This window comes from Hakea prostrata, chromosome 5 (assembly GCF_041222555.1).
Source record: "Hakea prostrata isolate BN-2017 chromosome 5, UWA_Hpros_2, whole genome shotgun sequence".
Classification (NCBI taxonomy): Eukaryota; Viridiplantae; Streptophyta; class Magnoliopsida; order Proteales; family Proteaceae; genus Hakea; species Hakea prostrata.
This window is the reverse complement of record NC_142604.1, coordinates 1,740,263-1,759,874: the sequence shown is the minus strand read 5'-3', so window position 1 is coordinate 1,759,874 and position 19,612 is coordinate 1,740,263. Positions and strand designations below refer to the sequence as shown.

Here is a 19,612-nt window from a genome sequence, read left to right as displayed (position 1 = left end):
GGAAACTTCGTTGCTTAAAATTTTTTCTTAACACTTTGTTAGATATCCTACTTCCCCGGAGAATGGTAAAGGAGCAAACCCTAGTGCCGTTATTATGAAGAACTCGCTCTGAAGGAACCAAACATTGCCGCCACTCTTGAGGTGGAGAGCCACCCATAAACCTTCAGCTCTACTCCCTCACCTCCTCTCTTCCTCTCTCTGCCTCTCTGTTTTGGTTTCTCACTTATGTGCTACTCCCTCACCTCGTCTCTTCCTCTCTCCGCCTCTGTGTTTCGGTTTCTCACTTTGTTATGCTCCCTCACCTCCTCTCTCCGCCTCTCTGTGCGTCTTCTCCATCTCCACCTCTTTGTGTTGTGCGCCTTCCTCGACTCTCTCCCTCTTCTCCACCTCTCTTCCCTCCACCTCTCTCCCGTGAAGCTCCTGTTTAGGAGGGGGGGGGGGGAACCGCTCTGTTTCTAATTCTCCCCGTAAAGTTATGTTTAGGAAAAAAAAACAAAACAACAACACTCAGTTTCTCATTCTCTTTGTATCTCTATGTTTCTTTCTTTTTCCCAATCGGGTTTCAGGTTGTTTGAAGAAAGAAAAGAAGAAAAAAAAAAAAGAATTCAAGTTGATGCGAGATCTGGTAGTGCATTTTGCATGTCTGAAGGTTTTACGCAAAAGCTGGAAGTATCTTCCATGGATCTGGAAGCTTTGTTGTTGTGAGAGTCTCGTGTTGATGGTCGCTATCGGTGTGTTTTCGCGTGGCTGTTGTTTCCGCCCTTGTGGTGTGTCTATGTATGCCTTTGTAGTGTGTCGCCTCTTTGGGCGTTTGTGATGGTGGATACGTATGTTGTATCCCTTGTGCTTAATCGGTGTAATGGTTGTTACAACCACTATTCTAAGGGCTTGGGCTCGACCCATTCCTTAGCCAGGATGACCTTGTCTATTGCATGTATGACATTTGGGCAATTTCCATTCATTGGTTCAAATCGAACTTTGTGTTTTCATGCATGTGTTTGTATTTCTTTTCAAGTTCATGAATGAAGTTTTTTCAGCCTCGTACCAAAAGTTTTCTTTCTTAGCAGTAAACGAACATATAAATTAAATTACCGTAAGTGCTTCGGTTAAATATATGACGAGTACACATAATGAACATAATCAAAGTTACAAATATGTGATTTGTATTAAAAAAAAAAAGATAATTATGAAAATTATATTATATATATTATCCACAAAAAAAAAAAAAAAAAAACCATGTGTTTTGATTTGAATGGTTCACTTGAGTTGAGTAAAACAATACTTGTTGGCTCAATACTCGTAATAACTCATTGAAGTTGGATAAGGACCAAACTATATTTGATTCAACATGAATTTTAGTTGGCTCAATGTTTATACTTTAAGTAATGCCAGTCCGTTGAGTATGCTTTTATCTGGACCTCGTTGCTGGGCCATATACTATTCATAAATTTAACGGTCGGTCCATAATTGAACCATCCGGTGTTAGTTTGAAATCAAAATATATAACAACAATGTTCAATAAGACAAAAGTTTGATATGGTTTCCCATAATAACAAGCAATCTTTCTTGATGTGGCACAATTTTGATGTTTAAAGCAAAACCTTTTTAGTATGATTTAAACCATTAAATATTTATTCACTTCAAAACTAAACCAAAATACAAGCCAAAAAAAAAAAAAAAATAAAAAAAAAATATATATATATATATATATATAAAAAAGAATATTATTATTATTATTATTATTTAATTCTCTCGTAGTAAAAACACTTTCGTGTTCTACCCAAAGAAAAAACACTTTCGTGATCGCCTACCCGTACACACAGGGTTTGGCATAGTGATCACGCCAAGCGGAGAGTAACTTGTAATAAAGGACTAGGTTTCGGATCGCCACTCGCGATTCGCCGCCAGTTCATATCCGAATTAGGAAGTGACCGTGTTAAACTCATCAAACACAAAGCGGAAGTCGAAGCGAAAAATAATATTCTGGATAAGAAAGTTATTCAATCTTCAGATTCGGATACAATCATCTTCATTAAATACATCGCTTATATATATACGTAACAGCCACTTTCTTTCTTCTGCGAAAGAAACGGAGAAAGGAAGGCGAAGAAACTGCAAAGCGTGAGGAAGAGATGATACAACAAAGACCTAGAAGAAGGTGCGAGGGCACGGCCATGGGAGCCATCACCCTAGATCTCCGTCCTGGCGTTGGAATCGGTCCTTTCACCATCGGTGATTTCTTCAACTTATTCATGTTGTCGTCAAATTGGAAATTCCAGTTTTGTTGATTATTTGATCGCCGTTGATAGATCATTCTGAAGATGAGATTCGATTGTGTTTACTGATTTTTTTTTCTTCTCCATCTCAACTGCTCGATTGATTTCGTATCTCCGTATAATTCTTTGGATATGTGTTAGTCCTGATGTTTGACGGATTCATCTTCGTACACTTAGCTGATTAGAATTGGAATTGATAGTTTGCATCTTCAATCATTAGTTCGTTATAGGATTTGATTTCTACTTGGTCTATTGACTTGGGAAATGAAGAGTAGAATGCAAATTGATTTTTGCCTGAACTTGAGAAGCCGTTTTTCTTACTCCACTGTGTCATTTCATAGTATTGACTGCACTCTGTATGACACAGGGATGCCAATATGCGAAGCATTTGCTCAAATAGAACAACAACCTAATATATACGATGTAGTCCACGTTAAGTACTTCGATGAGGTGAGTTAAGCTGTTAGTTTTTTCTGGTTAAACTTGTTTTCTGTGCGGAACATGTGTTAGTCAATCGTATTTATTTGAATTATTTCATCTATGCAGTAGAACTAAAATCTAGTGCGTCGACATTTGGTGTTACATGAATTACTTTAAATTTGGAGATATTGTTTCACTAATTTGTTCCCCCATGTATTGATTGTATCATTTCATGCCTTCCCATCTTCCCCATTTCCCACAGGAACCACTGGAGTTGGATATTGTTATTAGTTTTCCAGATCATGGTTTCCATCTTCGGTTTGATCCTTGGTCCCAGGTATGGTTTTAACTATTACCTCCATCTTCTTTACCTTAAACAAGTACATTTAGTGTAAAGAATGTAAAGCTAGTTGACCGAATATGGGTCGTATAAGGTCTGATGCTTTTATCTGAGGAATCACCTGTTTGACTTCACCAACAAGAGACAAAGAGAAGGACAAGTTGTTCAGTGAAATATATATCTGGAAAACTCAAACTTACTGTACGGGAAAAAGAAGTTTCTAGAACCTGTTCGAGGCTAAAGAGTTTCATTTAGTATTAAAGCGTCTTAATTGATTCTCTTGGTTTCCCTGACAATCCAAGCTGACAGTAATGTTGGGAAAAGGTCAAAGTTCTAACCAGTCCCCAAACCAGGATATGTGGACACAGTAAGGGTTCAGTTCAATAGGGTACGGAATGCAGGGAATAAATTCAAAAAAGCCTGCCACAGGTGTATATTCTTGGAGTTCAAAGGTTGGCAAAAATCTGGGCTTAGGAGGAATTTTGAGGGAATTTTTATGGCAGTAAATTTGCTGGACAGAATGGGTTGAAACAAAGATCGCATGGAAGCTTTAGGGGATGGGGAAGGTGTGCTCAAGATACGAGAGAAAGCTGATTGCTAGACTGAGCAAGGGAGCAAAGAAATAGGATTATAAGGTTTGGACAGAATAAGAACCAGATTGGGCGTGAGACTTGTGGCAGAGAGGTTTAAGTTTGGAGACAACCTCAAGTGGCTTTGAAACAGTGATGGAATGAAGGAGTTAACTTGATATGTCTAATGTAATGTTTTATATAGTTTGAGCTTTTGATGATGGAGCACATAGCACACTAATATGCACTGGGTGCTATTGTGGCCTATAGACGAAAGAAAATTTGAATTTTGTGGATATGGACTATTTGTTTTTCATTATCATTAAAATTATTCATTTCTTTCTGATGCCTAAGAAGATGTGAATAAGCTTTATCAACCCAAAAGGTCTCTTTTGTTTTCGCCCGAAGAATTTTTTGGTGTTTCAAATTTCAATATGAAAAACTCTTCCATAAAAGAAAAAAGGGTTTAGCTGGTGTACGAGTCTCCTGCTTTTGCAGAGAGGTTGTTCCAGACTCAAATCCATGATCACATTGTCACAATAGAGCAACCTTAGTGTTTCATTGAGGCTTGTCCTTAATAGATAACTCTTTCGTGTCCACCAAATTAGTTGGCCCCTTGTTGCATTTGATGTAATCTGATGCAGTTTGTATTTCTATTGTTTAATCTAAAGAAAGGTTTTTGGTTAGTAATAAACGATAAATGTTATTCATGGTGTGAGACTTATCTGATGACAATCCAATTACTCTAACATATTTGCAGAGGCTTCGTCTTATTGAAGTTTTTGATGTTAAACGCCTCCAAATGCGTTATGCTACTTCACTTATTGGGTGGGTCTGCAGTTTCTCTTGACTATTTCTAATCAATAATTGAGATTCATTATTTAACGTTGATCATTACTTACAGGGGACCATCCACTTTAGCAACTTTTGTAGCCGTTTATGCACTTTTTGGTCCAACATTTCCTGGTATATATGACAAGGACAGAGGAGTGTACACTCTTTTCTACCCGGTAGTCAACTGAAATCACAAGCTGAAATCTCTATTTTCTTTATGATTCAACCCCCCCCCCCAAAAAAAAAATCCCCAAAATATAAAAATAAAAAGAATGAAACAAAAAAAGATGCTGACCCTTTGTCCTTTGGTGTTTTGTTAGGGTTTATCCTTTGCTTTTCCAATACCAACGCAGTATACAGATTGCTGTCATGATGGGGAAGGTATGCGTTTGATCCTTATACTTTTCAACTATCAGGTGGATGGATTTACTGGATACTATCTTACTGTCATCTCTCTTTATTCGTTGTGGCAGCGGAGTTGCCACTTGAGTTTCCAGATGGAACCACTCCGGTTACATGCCGTGTGTCAATATATGATAGTTCTACCGATAACAAAGTGGGTGTAGGATCAGTCATGGGTAGGGCTTTGGCTCCTCCATTGCCTGCTGGCAGCCTCTACATGGAAGAGGTTCATGCTAAGGTTTGGCATCTTCCATCTGATAAAGCCCTAAACCTCTATTAGATTATTGATTCTGAAATATTCTTAGTTCTTATTAACTCCCCTCCACCCCCCCCCCCCACCAAAAAAAAAAAAAAAAAAAAAAGCTCACACCTCAGAAAGAAAGGTATCTAAGTATTTGTGTCTGATAACTCTTTCAGCTTGGGGAAGAGCTATGGTTTACTGTGGGTGGTCAGCATATTCCTTTTGGTGCATCGCCACAGGTCAGTCTATAAATTCTCAATCAACAGTATCATTTGTCTTATCATGTCCTGTCTTTGTTGCATGGTGACTCGCTTTTCTGTAATTTTCTTTGGGTGGGACATAGGTGTTAATTATGTTGCTGACTGGTCTGTTGAAGTCCCTCTGAAGTAGCTAGGTTGTTTCATCCACACTTGACTTAAAAGAGTTTTCTGATGTTTGTTATTGTTTAAGATTAGCATGGTGGCTTGGGGATAGAGCTCCTTATACTCAACATCCAAGTAAGAATTGTTAGCATATGTATGATTGGACATGGAGATTTTTATTTGATTGAGAAACTGCGGAGTAGGTTATATGTTGAGGAAGCTTACGGGCTTCTTGTCAAATCAAAAGCCTTGGAACTTATGTAAATGGAATTACTGTTCTATAGGTCCTTTTTAAATATTGATGAGAAAGCCTGTTATAAAGATTTGAGATCAGAGAAAACCATCATGACCACCATTAATAGACACATCTGCGGACCTCCTAAACCTTGGCAATGCAATGACTGGGCCCAACAGGGGCAAGAGATGTGTTTCAACTGAATTATCAGAAAAGGTTGAAAAAGTTCATGGTGCAGGACAGATTTGATAATTTGATTACATGTCTAAAGGTCAAGTGAATTTGGTTTTGGAAAGGTCTACTGACACAAACTTACAACATGGGTGAACTCGGTGCGAGGGCTTCTGCACAAGCAGAGTCTAGGGGGCAATTTTCTTATGCAACCTTATCCCAACAATTTTTGCTGAGACTGAGAAGCTGTTTTGACACCTTGACCCCTCAGGCTGCAACTGTGGTCTACTGACCATTTTGCTTGGTGGGGAGGAATTGGGGGGGGGGGGGGGTTGGAGAAAGAAAATGGTTTTGGCTTTGCAGAAGGTTTAGGGAGAACTGAGAAAATCTCATAAGTTCCATCATCATTCAGTCTTCCTTTCTAATTTTTCCCCCCCAAAACGCAAATACAAACAAAGAAGAAAATAATCCCTCAGAACTATTCCGGCAATTACTACCTTATAGTAACAACAGCTACATCAATAACTTCCTAATATCTCCCTTTCAACATTAGTATATACTCTATAAGTAATATGCTGCTAATTAAAATGAAATGCAAAATGTTAAGCAATATATACAAAATAAATAGAAATATGCATCCACACTAGTTAAAAACAAACATCTAAATATGCTACTCTCCTAAGTTCTTTCCACATAGTTATGCTTTGATCTGAGCTTGTGTGAAATCTTTCATTCCTATTTTGTTCAAGGATTTTGGTTGCCAAACTTTGTTTTGAAACCTTTTGCTTCTTGGGGTTTGTGTATCTTCTCTCTCTCTCTCTCCCCCCCCCCTCTGTGAGAGGTACACTGCTATAGTTTTTTTTAAGTAGTCTTTTAAGTTGATAGCTACCATCGGCAACTGTTAGATCTCCACACCCTGTTCTTACTTTATTTTTGGGTTCAGGGGGTTGTTGGTGGGAAGGAGGTGAGCGAATTTGGGGTGTTCAATATTATTTTGTTATATGTGGTATGAATAATGTTGGGATTGCGTTTTCGTTTCTTTGACACATTATAGGGGTTTCTGCTGCAGGATGTCTGGACTGAATTAGGTCGTCCTTGTGGAATCCATCAAAAGCAGGTGAATGGAAGAACACTAACTTTATTCATTAAAGAAACTGATATTTGTATGACGTGATTGGAAGAATAATCTATAATTTGTCCATAACTTAAAGCTGGGGAACTAGGAAGCTTCAGACAATGCTTGCTTGTTCTCATTCAATCATGCAAAACATGGAAAAATTTAGGTGTTCGTGTTATGTATTTTTTGATGTAGTTAATGAAAATGTCTCTATGCAAATTTGAAATGCCATTTGGTTTTTTTATTTCTTAGTTTGTTTTATATAACATATGAATGTTCTTGGGTTCTTGCTTCATATCAATTGCATTGAGGTTTTCATTTTTACAAATTTAGTGATTAGTGACAGGAATGTTTCTTTTGGTTTTTTCTCCTTGTGTTCCCTCCATTTATTTCATGCATAAAGTAGGTGCACATTTGAGTGGTACATATAAAAGAGAACACACAGCAACGAAACATAACATGATAGTAAGATCGTCTGATTATCTTACTTACGCAAAGGTTTTGGGTTTGTTGCTTTATTTGGGGTGATTGGTATTATATGAAGGCTATATTCTGCAAAGAATTAAAAGCATTTCATGATCTATGGTGTGCTGGTGTGCATTTATAACTTATGACATTATGATAGTACATGGGATCAAGTAGAGTTTATAACTTTACCCCCCAAAAAAAGAAATCGAATCCAATTCAATGGCGATATTATGAACCATATACGAGCTGAAGATAGTTTCTGCTGGTAATAGGATAGATAATGGATCCCACATTATCAAAAACTGTCTTTGAACCCCAGAAGATATAATTGATTTTTTTTTTTGAGTGAACATGCCCTCACTCCCCCCCCCCAAAAATAATAATAATAATAATAAAGAATAAAGAATAAAAATTAAAACCTATTTGGGTGTGGTTCTGTTACAAGTGGTGACTATTACGGATGATGTCATGAAGGGAATGGATTACTTGATTATGTTGCAAGCACACCCTAGAGGGTTTTGCTGATAGCCGCTGTGCTGATGCAATGGGGGAACATGGACGCCCATCAAAGAACTACAGAGAAATGGGACAGAGAGCTGCTGAAGTCCTTGGATGATAAGTTTGTTAGAGATCTTTGTCATCTTGCTTCTAGATCAATTTTGACAGCTGTTTGCTTAAAACCAGTTCTCATGTTCTCTATGATGGTAGCAACTGATGCTGTCTTAGTCCTGAGATAAGCATGTTTATGTTTCACAGTATTGCATTTCAGGCATCATGGTTGAGCTATGCTAGCTGAAAAACCAGAGCTTGTGTGGCTTTCACAGGCTCTGCAGCTCCAATGACATTGGCACTTGGTGTTGCTTCTGATTCTGGACAACCTATGATGGTTGTTGTGTCTGATGGGTGGCATTGCTGTTGCTTCTTAATGGTCTTTGTGCCACCACAGGGTACTAACTGCGGGACAATCAAATCTGCATCTGTGTTTGGCATTGCTGCTAATTAAGCTTTTAATTATTTTCTGAAAGACAAAGACATCCACTTTTAGTCTACTTTCTCAATGTATTGACATACTTAGTACCTTTATATTTGTTGAAGGATGCATGTACTTCTCTTTTTCGGTAAATCAAATTTGAATTCTGTGTTAATTGTACATCCATTGCATGTCATCCAAGTGAGTTGGATTTTTTTTTTTGTAATTTGAATTTTATGAGATGCTTGAAATATGTTCCTGAAGTTAACTCAGCTCTACTTCAAACCTATTTCCTATCATGAAGTAGGCTTCTTCAGTTTGTTGTGCACATTGACCCTTTCTTATTCCTCTCATTTCCCCTTTTTGAGCAATACAGGTTGACCAAATGGTGATTCACTCTGCGTCAGACCCTCGTCCCCGAACAACACTTTGTGGGGATTATTTTTACAATTATTTCACTCGTGGTCTGGACATATTGTTTGATGGGAAGGTACTCTAATTTCTTACTGTTGTTATATTCTGTTATTGCAATGTGTCTTATGCTGACTTGGATTTTGAAATTATCTTCTTGAGCATGCAGACTCATAAAATCAAGAAGTTTGTGCTGCACACCAACTTTCCTGGACATGCAGACTTCAATTCATACATAAAGTGCAATTTTCTAATCTATGGTTCTGATGGTAAGAATTTTTTCAAAAGCGTTTACTTATTATTTATTTATTATGGCGATAAGTTCGCTGTGGGTGGAGTATGGCTCTGCACGCCTTCATGAAGCATCAGGCATGTGGTTATTCCTGCTTTTCATTGGGGCCGCCGGGGGGGGGGGGTTATTCATTTTGCTCCAATCTGTCTGGGGTGGACAGTACACACCTTCCCATCAAACATTAATGTTATAACCATTTTCAAATTTAAGGGCCCTTACATTGTGTTGCCCATGTGTCCTTGAAATTTATCCATTTCTTGTTGTAGTTGAAGGACATTTGGAGGAAGGAACTGCTCCCAAGCAGTGCATAACGCCGAGCACAAAATGGGAACAAGTGAAGGTTAGTTATTTTTCATCCAAATGTACACCTTATATTTTTGTTTGACAGAACTGACTGAAATATGACTAGCAACTCTATATCAAAGACCTATAAGCCTATAACAGAATTAGAAGCTGGGATTTTACCAAAAAAGTCACATTTCTGTAGACTTATTGATGTATGATTCTGATCAGAATTCTCCAGGACATTGATACCTTACAATTTTTGGAATCTTCTGGTCAAACAGACTGCAGATGAGTTTTGAATCAAATACCAAGCCTAATGACAATCAGAATTCAGAATTTTGATTTTCAAACATACAGAGCAGAATTTGAAAGTCAATGTAAACAGAAATCAGGCTAATGGTAGGAAATACAGGAAGTCATTCTTGATTTAAATTTTAAACTTGAAGAAGGGTTTTGTCATAAACCCTCTCTCTCTGTCTCTCTTTCTCTCTCTCTCGCAGTTCCCCTAAATGTATGAATGGTTTTATATTATTTGGTAGCCTGTAAAGATTTTCTGTAAAGCTACTTCTTTTGTCTCTCACTTTCTAGGTGGTTCCCTTCTTTCCTTAGTGTCATAGGATTAGTAAGGGATGGAAAGAGGCAAAAATTCATCTTAGAAGCCACTGTTTCTCTATGACCTGTTGCGAATTGCCTAACTCATCCTTAACATTTGTTCTAGTTCTGTTGTGATAGTGGCAGTTACAGTAAACTTAGATAAGGGAACATCCAAATGGGTTCAATATGATTTCTAACTGCTTGCCTTGCAAAAATAAAGAACAGCCAATGATACCTGGTGGCCAAACTGTGCAAATGCTGAAGCAGCAGGAGATTTTGATTATTTTTTATCATCAGTCTCTCAATAATTGCCTATTCTTGTATGGATTAACTGTGATATCTCACACCTTCTATTCCATGTATAATCCATGTTCTTTCCGACTCTTATTTTCATGCCTCAAGGAATTATAATGAGAATTTAACTAAATTGTAGGAGATCCTTGGAGATTGTGGGCGGGCTGCCATACAAACACAAGGTTCTGCGAGCAATCCTTTTGGATCAACTTTTGTATATGGGTATCAAAATGTCGCTTTTGAGGTGAGGATTATGTTCTCACTGATCATGTTTCTTCCTGTTTGTTGCAATTAATTTATTGTCTGGTCTTGATAGTTAAAAGAGTTACTCACAAAGGCTCTTTTCAGGTTATGAAAAATGGGTATATTGCCACAGTGACCCTCTTTCAGTCGTGAAGGAATTCATTAGGTATGTCATTTTCCATTCTTGGCTGAATCTGTAGCTGTTGGAGATTCTTTTAGCATTCATTGACCTTTGGAAATAGGCAGATCTTTTATATTATTCATTCAAGCTTTGTTTTTCTATGCTTATACGAAATATTTAGATCAGTAATAATATATGAAAAGTGTGTCCCAGTGCATGAGACTCGCGCTACTGCAAGGTATGGGAGTGGCAAATACAAGTCTACCGTTGCACCAAGGCTCGCCTGCTGCAATATTTACATCAGTGTCCAATAAAAAAAGATGACTCATCATTCACTGTCCATTGGAAGTTCTAATGGCAACTTTGAATTTGTTAGACTTAGAGATATTACTTACTAAGTGGTTGAGCTCTTGGATGGCCTTGAGTTGGCTCCCACACAGTTATTTCTGTGATTAGTGTAGGTTTAGTTTGAGCATCGTTTGTGTTCTTTTTCCTGTTTTTCTCGCCAAATTAATTTGGGTCGGGAATTCCTCTCTTGCAGGGAATGCTTGCATTTTGTACAGTCATTGGTGTTGAAGCATTGTTTTACTGATCATCATCAGTGCGACACGCACTGATGGAAATTGTATATATGTGTAAACAATAATGTGTACAGTAAGGGTACTCTAATCTTGTGCATTGGATTAAATATATTCCTGATTGGATTTATTGCAGAGTATCTTCTCTTCTATGGGTCACTAACATGTCTTTCCTTTTGATTGCTTTGATGAGAATCCCAAAATCTTTTATCAACTTGACTTGTAATTTTGTTATTAAAAAAATATCACACTTAATCTCTAGGTCGTCCTCACGTTAATTTAGTAGCAGTAATGGTTACTGCTGGTTTTTTCATTTCAGTCATTCTTACGTTCTTCACTTGCTTAATAGTGTAATGCCTATGTTCTTGAACCACCCAGATTTTGCAAATCTTTCACATTTTACTGGGATTTGCCCATTCTTGCAAATGATTAAGCTATGCGAAGTAACTTTTCATTATTTGTAGTTACTATTTCTAGCATTAGTTCCTTGCAGTTAATCCGATCCTTTGGCGTTGGGCATAAATGTTATTGCCTGTAAGAATTGCTTGTGAGAAAACCGTGTAAGTGATATTAAATGCACACATCAACCAACACGGTGGGCACCATCAACGCATTAGGTTCGTGATCCTGTTATCATCAGTGAGAGAAGTTTGTATGGCCCAGAAGCCATTTTTGAAGTTCTTCACATAGTGGTACGGGTTCTAACAAAATGGGTTGTTGGGGAGATGGAGAGTAATGTGAGCAAGGTAGCAGTAGGCTAGTAGCAGTACCGATAGGATGATTGTCTATTTAATGATTCTTCAGGGACCCCTGTGATGTGTTGTTGCAACTGTCTTTTTTCTCTTTTTCCCTTTAGATTCCAGTTGGAGTTCTTGCTTTGCTGGAGCTTGTCGGCCTGTAATCCAACCTTCCTTTACTTGAATTCTGTGGAAGGGGTGATTCCAAGAGTAACTTGTTCCAAATTAGCTTTCTTTACTTTATGGTCAGCTGCAAACTCTTTTGTCTTTTGGGAGATAGCTTCTAATGAGGGTTGGTTGGGTTGGGAATTACTTGTAGTTGCAGCTTGCAAGCAAAGGGGAAAGTGAAGTAAAGCATTAAATAGAAAACGTTGCATATGAATTGGCAGAGGCTGGTTTCCTTATTAGGTCATATTGGAAGGAATAATGCGCTTTCTCTTTATCTTTCTAAATATGTCCTTTGAGAGTTCAGATCCTCTCCACCTGGGTAGGTTGTGCGTCTATTCACCCGCTCCTCTGAGTGGGTGACACATGCCTTGCCTTGCCTGGTCGAAGAGCATCTCAATTCGTCGCTATAGGGCTACTGGTAAGCATTTATTAAAGTAATAATTAAAAATGTAAATGGATGGCTATTTTGGATAAGCTCCCCTAAATTTTTTACATGTCGAATACTGGCCTATTCTAAACACCTCACCATCCCAGGAGATAAAAAATTTGAAATGGTGGCGTATTTTATACTTGTTGCCATGATGTAGTGAACAGAAACTCATGAAAAGCTTGAAGACATTGTCCTGCTTTCCTCATTATCCTTAATATTTAAAACTTAAAAAAAAAACAGAATAGAACATCTTATTCATCTTATTCACATTTCATACTTCCAGCTTTCAGATTTAGAATACCTAATACTAAATTTTGGTGATCCTTGCACAGATTTTCCCTCTAGATCCCTTTCATGTATTTATTGGTTATAGCTTCACTGGACAGTGAGACAATGAAATGCACAGCAAGTCATATTAGGAAAATGGATTCCTTACCAGTAAGAAGATTAAAGGGGAAATACGAAAATGCAACAATACTTAAAGAAGAGTATAAAAGTGTAGTGTGACTTCAATGCTGCGCATTTAATGCCCAATATGTGAAGCAAAATGGTTGGTCGAGATAGAAATCTCGATTGAAATTTCAATCTCGGCCGTTGATTTCACGCAGCACTGAAGTGAAGCTCATAAAAGAGGCCCCCACCATCTTATCTTCCCATCTTAGAGTTTTGTAATGTTGTTGTTTGTGGTGCATGTGATTTTAACTTACTTACACCGTCAGATTTAAGCTAGTGTCGGCGCGTGAACTCACAGTGTCTCTCTTCCTTTCCTGTAACCCACCACCTACTCCTTCTATTTCAGGTTTCTGCCCTTCCCCAACTCTCTCCCCTCTCTCTCTCAGATGCTCTCACACACACACACACACACATAACACTATCTTATTCTAAATACATTTATTTGTCTCGTGATCACCACTGTCTTCTACTGCTTCAACCTTTTTGGATTGATCAATAAGTCAGTTGCTTCCAAATACACAAGATTCCTACCTTTAACGCTTGGCTATACATGGGAGATTAACGCTAACTATTTATAGCAGAAACCCAGAACACACAACACAGAGTGAGAGGAAGCTCAGGCCAAATCAAGATGAGATTCCCATCTCATCCTCTTCTTCTCTTGATTATTCTTGGTTCTATTCTCAGTGAAGTGAAGTGGGTTTACTGTGATGGTCATGATTACCAGGATGCATTGTCAAAGTGCATCATATTCTTCGAGGGCCAACGTTCTGGGTTTCTTCCGGCGGACCAGAGACTTACATGGAGGGGAAATTCCGGCCTCGGCGACGGTTCGGCGAGTGGTGTGGACTTAACTGGTGGCTATTACGATGCCGGCGACAACATTAAGTTTGGGTTTCCCATGGCTTTCACCACTACAATGTTGGCCTGGAGCGTCGTCGAGTTCGGAGATTCCATGCCTCCTTCTCTACTTCGCGACGCCCTCGTCGCCGTCCGTTGGGCCACCGATTACCTTCTCAAGACTGTCGCCCAACCTGACCGTATTTTTGTTCAGGTACGACCCATGACCCTACAGACATGACTTTTATTTAGTAGCTTTCATTCTATTTTACGTACTCATCTTTGGGTCTAGATTACCTCTACGTTTGGGAACACGATAGGGTGGGCTCATGTTTGAAGTCATCTCACCCGGGAGAACTCTACAGGTTCGAACTCTGGAGCAAGGAACGAACTTTCGTTCGTTTCGCCTCCCAGCTAACTGGGCGACATGGCAAAATATCGCAGAAATCTCGGGTTATTTAGCCCCCCATTTGGAAAATTTGGCCCCTAGTTTTGAGTATTTTTGATCAATAATTTTGGTATATTTGATGCATATTCTAATTTAAATTATTTTCTATAAATTCTCCTACCTAATCATATTTAACATATTACCTTTTGAGGCCTACATCATTTGGACATAATTGGAATGATTATCTATTCACTCTGAAGATTCTATTACAAAATCCATTCATAATTTAAATTGTTTTCATAAATGATTTCATGTATATATTCTTCCCTAACTACATTTGGCATGTTGACTTTTGAGGACTAAATCACTAGAATATAGTTAGTAAGATTGCTCATTAATCTTGAAGATTTTGCTATAAAATATCTTCCTATCTATAAATTATTCTATGTAGATTCTCCTCCTAATTACATTTAACACATTAACTTTTTAGTCTTGAATCATTGGGATAGAATTGGTAAGATTGGGATAGAATCGAGAGAAATCGCTTAAAAAGTGCAAGAAATAATATAAAGATCGGAAAAAAAAATTGATATTTTTCTATATATCGCCATATATCGGGAGAAATCGCCGAGTTATTTAAATGTCGTTTCGCCCCCAGGTATCGTTTCGCCAAGGGGCGAATTTCGCCAAAATTTTCGCCGAAAAATAGTTTCTTGGCTTTCATTCTATCTTACATACTCCTCTTTGGGTCTAGATTACTTCTACGTTCGGGAACACTATAGTGTGGGCTAATGTATGATCTCTGCGTCTTTTGATTACAAATTACAGGAGCTCCCCAGGAGTAAAGTGATGGATATTTTTTTTACTTGAGGGCCCCACATAATTTGTGGTTGTAAAGCCGTCGTTGGGGAAGCACAGAATGCTCCCCCGAAAGATAATCCACATTCATGTCTAAATACTATAGAATAATTTAAAATTATTATTCGAACTCTCCCCAATCACCCCTTTTTAGAATTCTAGTGTCATTTTTTATACTAAATGTTAAATACTTATCATATGCCTAAAATTACTGATAAAATTGAATTAAGCCATTAAACTTATTTTATATTCAAATCTAATCCATTGTGTGGCATCATGAGAACTTGAAAAAAAAAAAAAAAAATTGACCAAAAATGGAGAACTTGAAAATTGCTTAGGTATTGTGTAATTATTTTTTGAGATCTCAAACCGTTAATTTTCGAAAAGTATATTTGTACACTTTTGAGAAACAGACAATCTCGATCGAAATCATTTGCAGCACTTAAATCGAGTCCTGAGAATTTCTCCATCCACCAGAGTAGTTAGTAGTTACAGAGAAATAACTACCTTGCCTAACTTGCCTAACCATTCCCCAAGAGGGCATAGTTTCTTAATTGGGAGTTGAAGAATTTCACGGGCTGAGTGGGTCCTACATGGGTTAGTTAATGGAATTAAAGCGGCAGAAACATCCATTAGATCCTCACGGGCTTCTGTCTCTCAGCTCAGAGTTCTACGGTGGACCATACACAACCCTCAACTGAAACTGAAACCTACCTAAACCCAGCATTTACCTTAAATCACGCAAGATTATGTGCTTCTTGCTCTTGATATCGGTACCTGCCCGATACGGCAGGTAATACCGTAACTGGATACTAACCAAAATTGGTTTCTTTCGAGTTGATAGGTTGGTGACCCAATTATAGACCACAACTGTTGGGAGAGACCAGAAGATATGGACACAGCTCGAACGGTTTACACCGTAGACTCTACACGCCCTGGCTCGGACGTCGCCGGAGAAACTGCATCAGCTCTTGCGGCAGCTTCCATGGCTTTCAGGTCATCTGATCCTGGTTATTCCGACACGCTTTTACGCACTGCGATCAGAGTCTTCCAATTCGCCGACGACCATAAAGGAGCTTACAGTGATAATCCCGACGTCAGATCCGGCGTCTGCCCCTTCTACTGCGACTTCGATGGGTACCAAGATGAGTTACTCTGGGGAGCTGCGTGGCTCAGGAGAGCTTCTCAAGACGATTCTTATCTCAATTACATTCAGAACAACGGCAAAACACTCGGCGCTGATGAAAATATTAATGAATTCGGCTGGGACAACAAACATGCCGGCCTCAACGTTCTGGTCTCCAAGGTACATAATAGTACCGATACGATAACGATATTTACTGATACATTTTTTTGGGTCAACATACTTAGTACTTACTCATACTTAAATCCAAGTTTTCATCCTCTACATGTCAGGTATTATACAGTAAGGGTGGGGCCCACAAATCTGGGTCTGAATTGTTCTCTTAAAGCTTGTTTAACGACCATAAGGAGTGGAGCCTACATGGGCATTGCTCCTATCTTGTGGTTAGAGAATTCGGATCATCATCCTGTCAGGGTAGCACAGACGGTTTTACCACCACAAATCCTGTGGGACCCACAGGTAAAAAAAAAAAAAAAAGTTCCCATCACCCAACCCTTGGGTCCCCTTGTATTTATGGTGGTAAAGTAGTCGGGAAGCACAGAGTGCTCCCCTGACGGGTACCTAATCCGGACTCGTGGTTAGAAGCATCAAGAGAGCAATATGCACTCTTTTAATGGGGAGGTGACATGGACTCACATCCACCTCTGAGCATTGACAAAATAAATTAGAGGGAGGACCCTAGTGAGTCCCACGTAGACCTCACCCTTACTGTGTGGTGAAAGGATCTTATTAGGCTAGTGTTGTTGATGTGCTGGTATCTGTGGTGCCTAGCATTGGATGATCGCCACTTAATCTTCATTAAAGTTCAAATGCTCAAAACACTATATGCACACATGACAAAATTAAGCAAAAACTGGTGGTTTTCTTCAAAATGAATTGAATTATGTTTTGAGCTGTTGAGATTTAATGAAAATTAGGTGGCGATCATATAATGTTAGGCACTACAGGCACCACCACTTCAGCAGCACTAGCCTAGTAAATTCCATAATAAATGAAAAATTACGATTGGAAACACATACATTTTCTCTTAGGGGAGGGTTGATCCAGTTCTTTGTTAACTTTTTTTTTTTTTTTCAAATAAAATATTTCTTATTGACAATAAGAATTATTATGATATGACAGGAATTTTTGGAAGGAAATGCATATTCTCTGGAGACATACAAAGCATCTGCAGATAGCTTCATATGCACACTGATACCTGAGTCGTCTTCTTCTCACATAGAATTCACTCCAGGTGGTCTAATTTACAAACCAGGTGGGAGCAACATGCAACACGTCACTTCCATTGCTTTCTTACTCGTCGTATACGCTCAGTATCTCAGCCGTTCATCACAAACCATCAACTGTGGTAGTATCTCAGTGGGCCCAGCTACTCTCCATCAATTGGCCAAGAAACAGGTGGATTACATCCTCGGTGATAACCCGATGGGTATGTCTTACATGGTCGGGTACGGGTACAAGTATCCTCAACGGATCCATCACAGAGGCTCTTCTTTGCCTTCACTGATGGACCATCCTTCCACCATTGCTTGCAAGGAAGGCTCCTTCTACTTCAATTCATCGAATTCTAACCCGAACGTGCTTGTCGGGGCAGTTGTCGGAGGACCCGGAGAAGATGATATCTACGAAGATGATCGGGCGGATTTTCGAAAGTCCGAACCAACTACTTACATCAATGCTCCTTTGATTGGTGTGCTTGCTTACTTTGTTGCAAACCCTAACCCTACTTAGATTGTCAGCTGGAGCGGGTCGAAGGGTAACTAAACCCGGTTACTCAAGTATCCGTGTACATAACTAAGTAGATCCGATCAAAGCATGGAGAAGGGAAAATGGGGAAAAAAATTTCCCCTTCTCTTAGTTAGGACAGAAAAATTTTGGGAAAAAATTTGAAGCCTCTCATCTTGTTGGGTAACAAAGAAGGAAGAGGATTAATGTCTTTTGTTTTCATTTATTTGAAACTGTTTGTGGCAAAAAATGATGAACTTAATGTTTATCTCATGATGAACAATTATTTAACCTCCTAATCAGGTTTTTCCTTTTTGTTTAAATGTTTGATTTATCCTTATTCTTCATGGGAGACAAAACATTATAAAGGAACAAAGCAGTAGAATCACTGAGACAGGAAGAAAAGAATGGAAGGAATTAATGGGGGAAACGCTTTTTCAATGTCTTCCTCCTAACACAATTCTCATTCTCTCTTATTTTTTTATTTGTTATTCTTTTCTTCGTACATAGATTTCGACACCTTCACTTGAATATTCTCCTCCATTTTTTATTTTTTGAGACAAACAAAAGTTTATATTAAACTCTCTAGATCTCATACTAGTTTTGAATGAAAATCATCAAATTTTCACTGGAAATAGTGAAAAAATACTAATTATCAATGTATTTTTGTTCCAGTGATGACAACATCTTGCATAGAGACACTAAGAATAAGGAATTCTTAAGTTTATATTTCTGACTTATCACATCTTTTTTCCTTCCCAATCCTAGGTCATATCCGTCCTTGTTACTGATTTGACAATGACCGGCATTCCATATGAATTGTGATTTTGCTTGAGAGTAGCGCTATTCCTAGCGGTTAATGACCCAGATCTATTTTGGAGTTTAGAGCAAATTTAGATTGTTGAATAAAATGTTCATTCAACGGTCCAGATTTACTTTAAACTCCAAAATGTATCTAGACCTTGAGCTGCTCATTGCTTCCAAGCACGATTTTATGAATTGCTGAAAACAATGAAGAAACCCTACCCCACTTGAAGGAGGAGGGCCCCTACCCCCTCCTCCCAAATTTTTTAAGTTTCCGATTAGAGAAAATTTTCTAACTTTACAATGAGTAGAAACTTTACGTACTTGGCTGATGGCTCCTGTTGAATTCTAAGTTTCTAACTACTCACCTTTGGAGAAGGGGAGTCCGGATCAGCGACCCCGACGGGTGCTCTCCCGACGCTTCCTGACCACAAACATCAGTGGGGCCCACGGTGAAAAACACTTTTTAGAAAAAATTAAAAAAAAAGTTTTTTTTTTTCACCAATGGGATCCACCGATTTTTGTGGTCAGGAAGCCATCGGGGAGCACAGATTGCACTCCCGACAGGGAGAAGATCCGGATTCGGAGAAGGATACATCGATAAGCATCCTGATGAAGTGACAGGTTGAATGAGACTTTTTTAACTGGTTGATGGTTAGTGGTTGGGTTTGAATGACAGAGAGAGGCTGCAGGTCCCTGGCCCTGAAGAAGATGGTGGTCAGTTAAGTTCCATCATCTACAGTTATCTTAAACTGAAACACTGAACCTAACTCCCTTCTAACAGATTCCCTGAGAAAGAAACAAATCCTAACATTTTCATGTTTGGACGTCAGGTTTCGTCC

General features: G+C 38.6%; 2 protein-coding genes across 3 annotated transcripts; both read left to right on the top strand.

Moving 5' to 3' along the window:
• Positions 1–1,890: 1,890 nt before the first annotated feature.
• LOC149014322 (PHAF1 protein At3g51130) lies at positions 1,891–12,008 on the top strand. 2 transcript variants are annotated; one of them, XM_089155563.1, is made up of 15 exons: positions 1,891–2,232; positions 2,644–2,726; positions 2,959–3,033; positions 4,366–4,433; positions 4,510–4,615; positions 4,760–4,820; positions 4,913–5,079; positions 5,259–5,321; positions 6,920–6,967; positions 8,782–8,895; positions 8,986–9,085; positions 9,375–9,448; positions 10,421–10,525; positions 10,630–10,690; positions 10,859–12,008. In XM_089155563.1, the coding sequence occupies exons 1-14, from the start codon at positions 2,133–2,135 to the stop codon at positions 10,675–10,677; spliced, it is 1,212 nt and encodes a 403-aa protein (XP_089011689.1). In that variant the 5' UTR covers positions 1,891–2,132; the 3' UTR covers positions 10,678–10,690; positions 10,859–12,008. The 2 variants fall into 2 exon arrangements, with proteins under 2 accessions (XP_089011689.1, XP_089011690.1); XM_089155564.1 differs by having other exon boundaries at positions 11,187–12,005.
• A 1,315-nt stretch (positions 12,009–13,323) lies between these two features.
• Positions 13,324–18,388, top strand: LOC149014321 (endoglucanase 23-like). Its single transcript, XM_089156231.1, has 3 exons — positions 13,324–14,065; positions 15,942–16,403; positions 17,364–18,388. Exons 1-3 carry the CDS (start codon positions 13,643–13,645, stop codon positions 17,970–17,972), a joined length of 1,494 nt encoding a protein of 497 aa, XP_089012357.1. The 5' UTR covers positions 13,324–13,642; the 3' UTR covers positions 17,973–18,388.
• Positions 18,389–19,612: the final 1,224 nt, after the last annotated feature.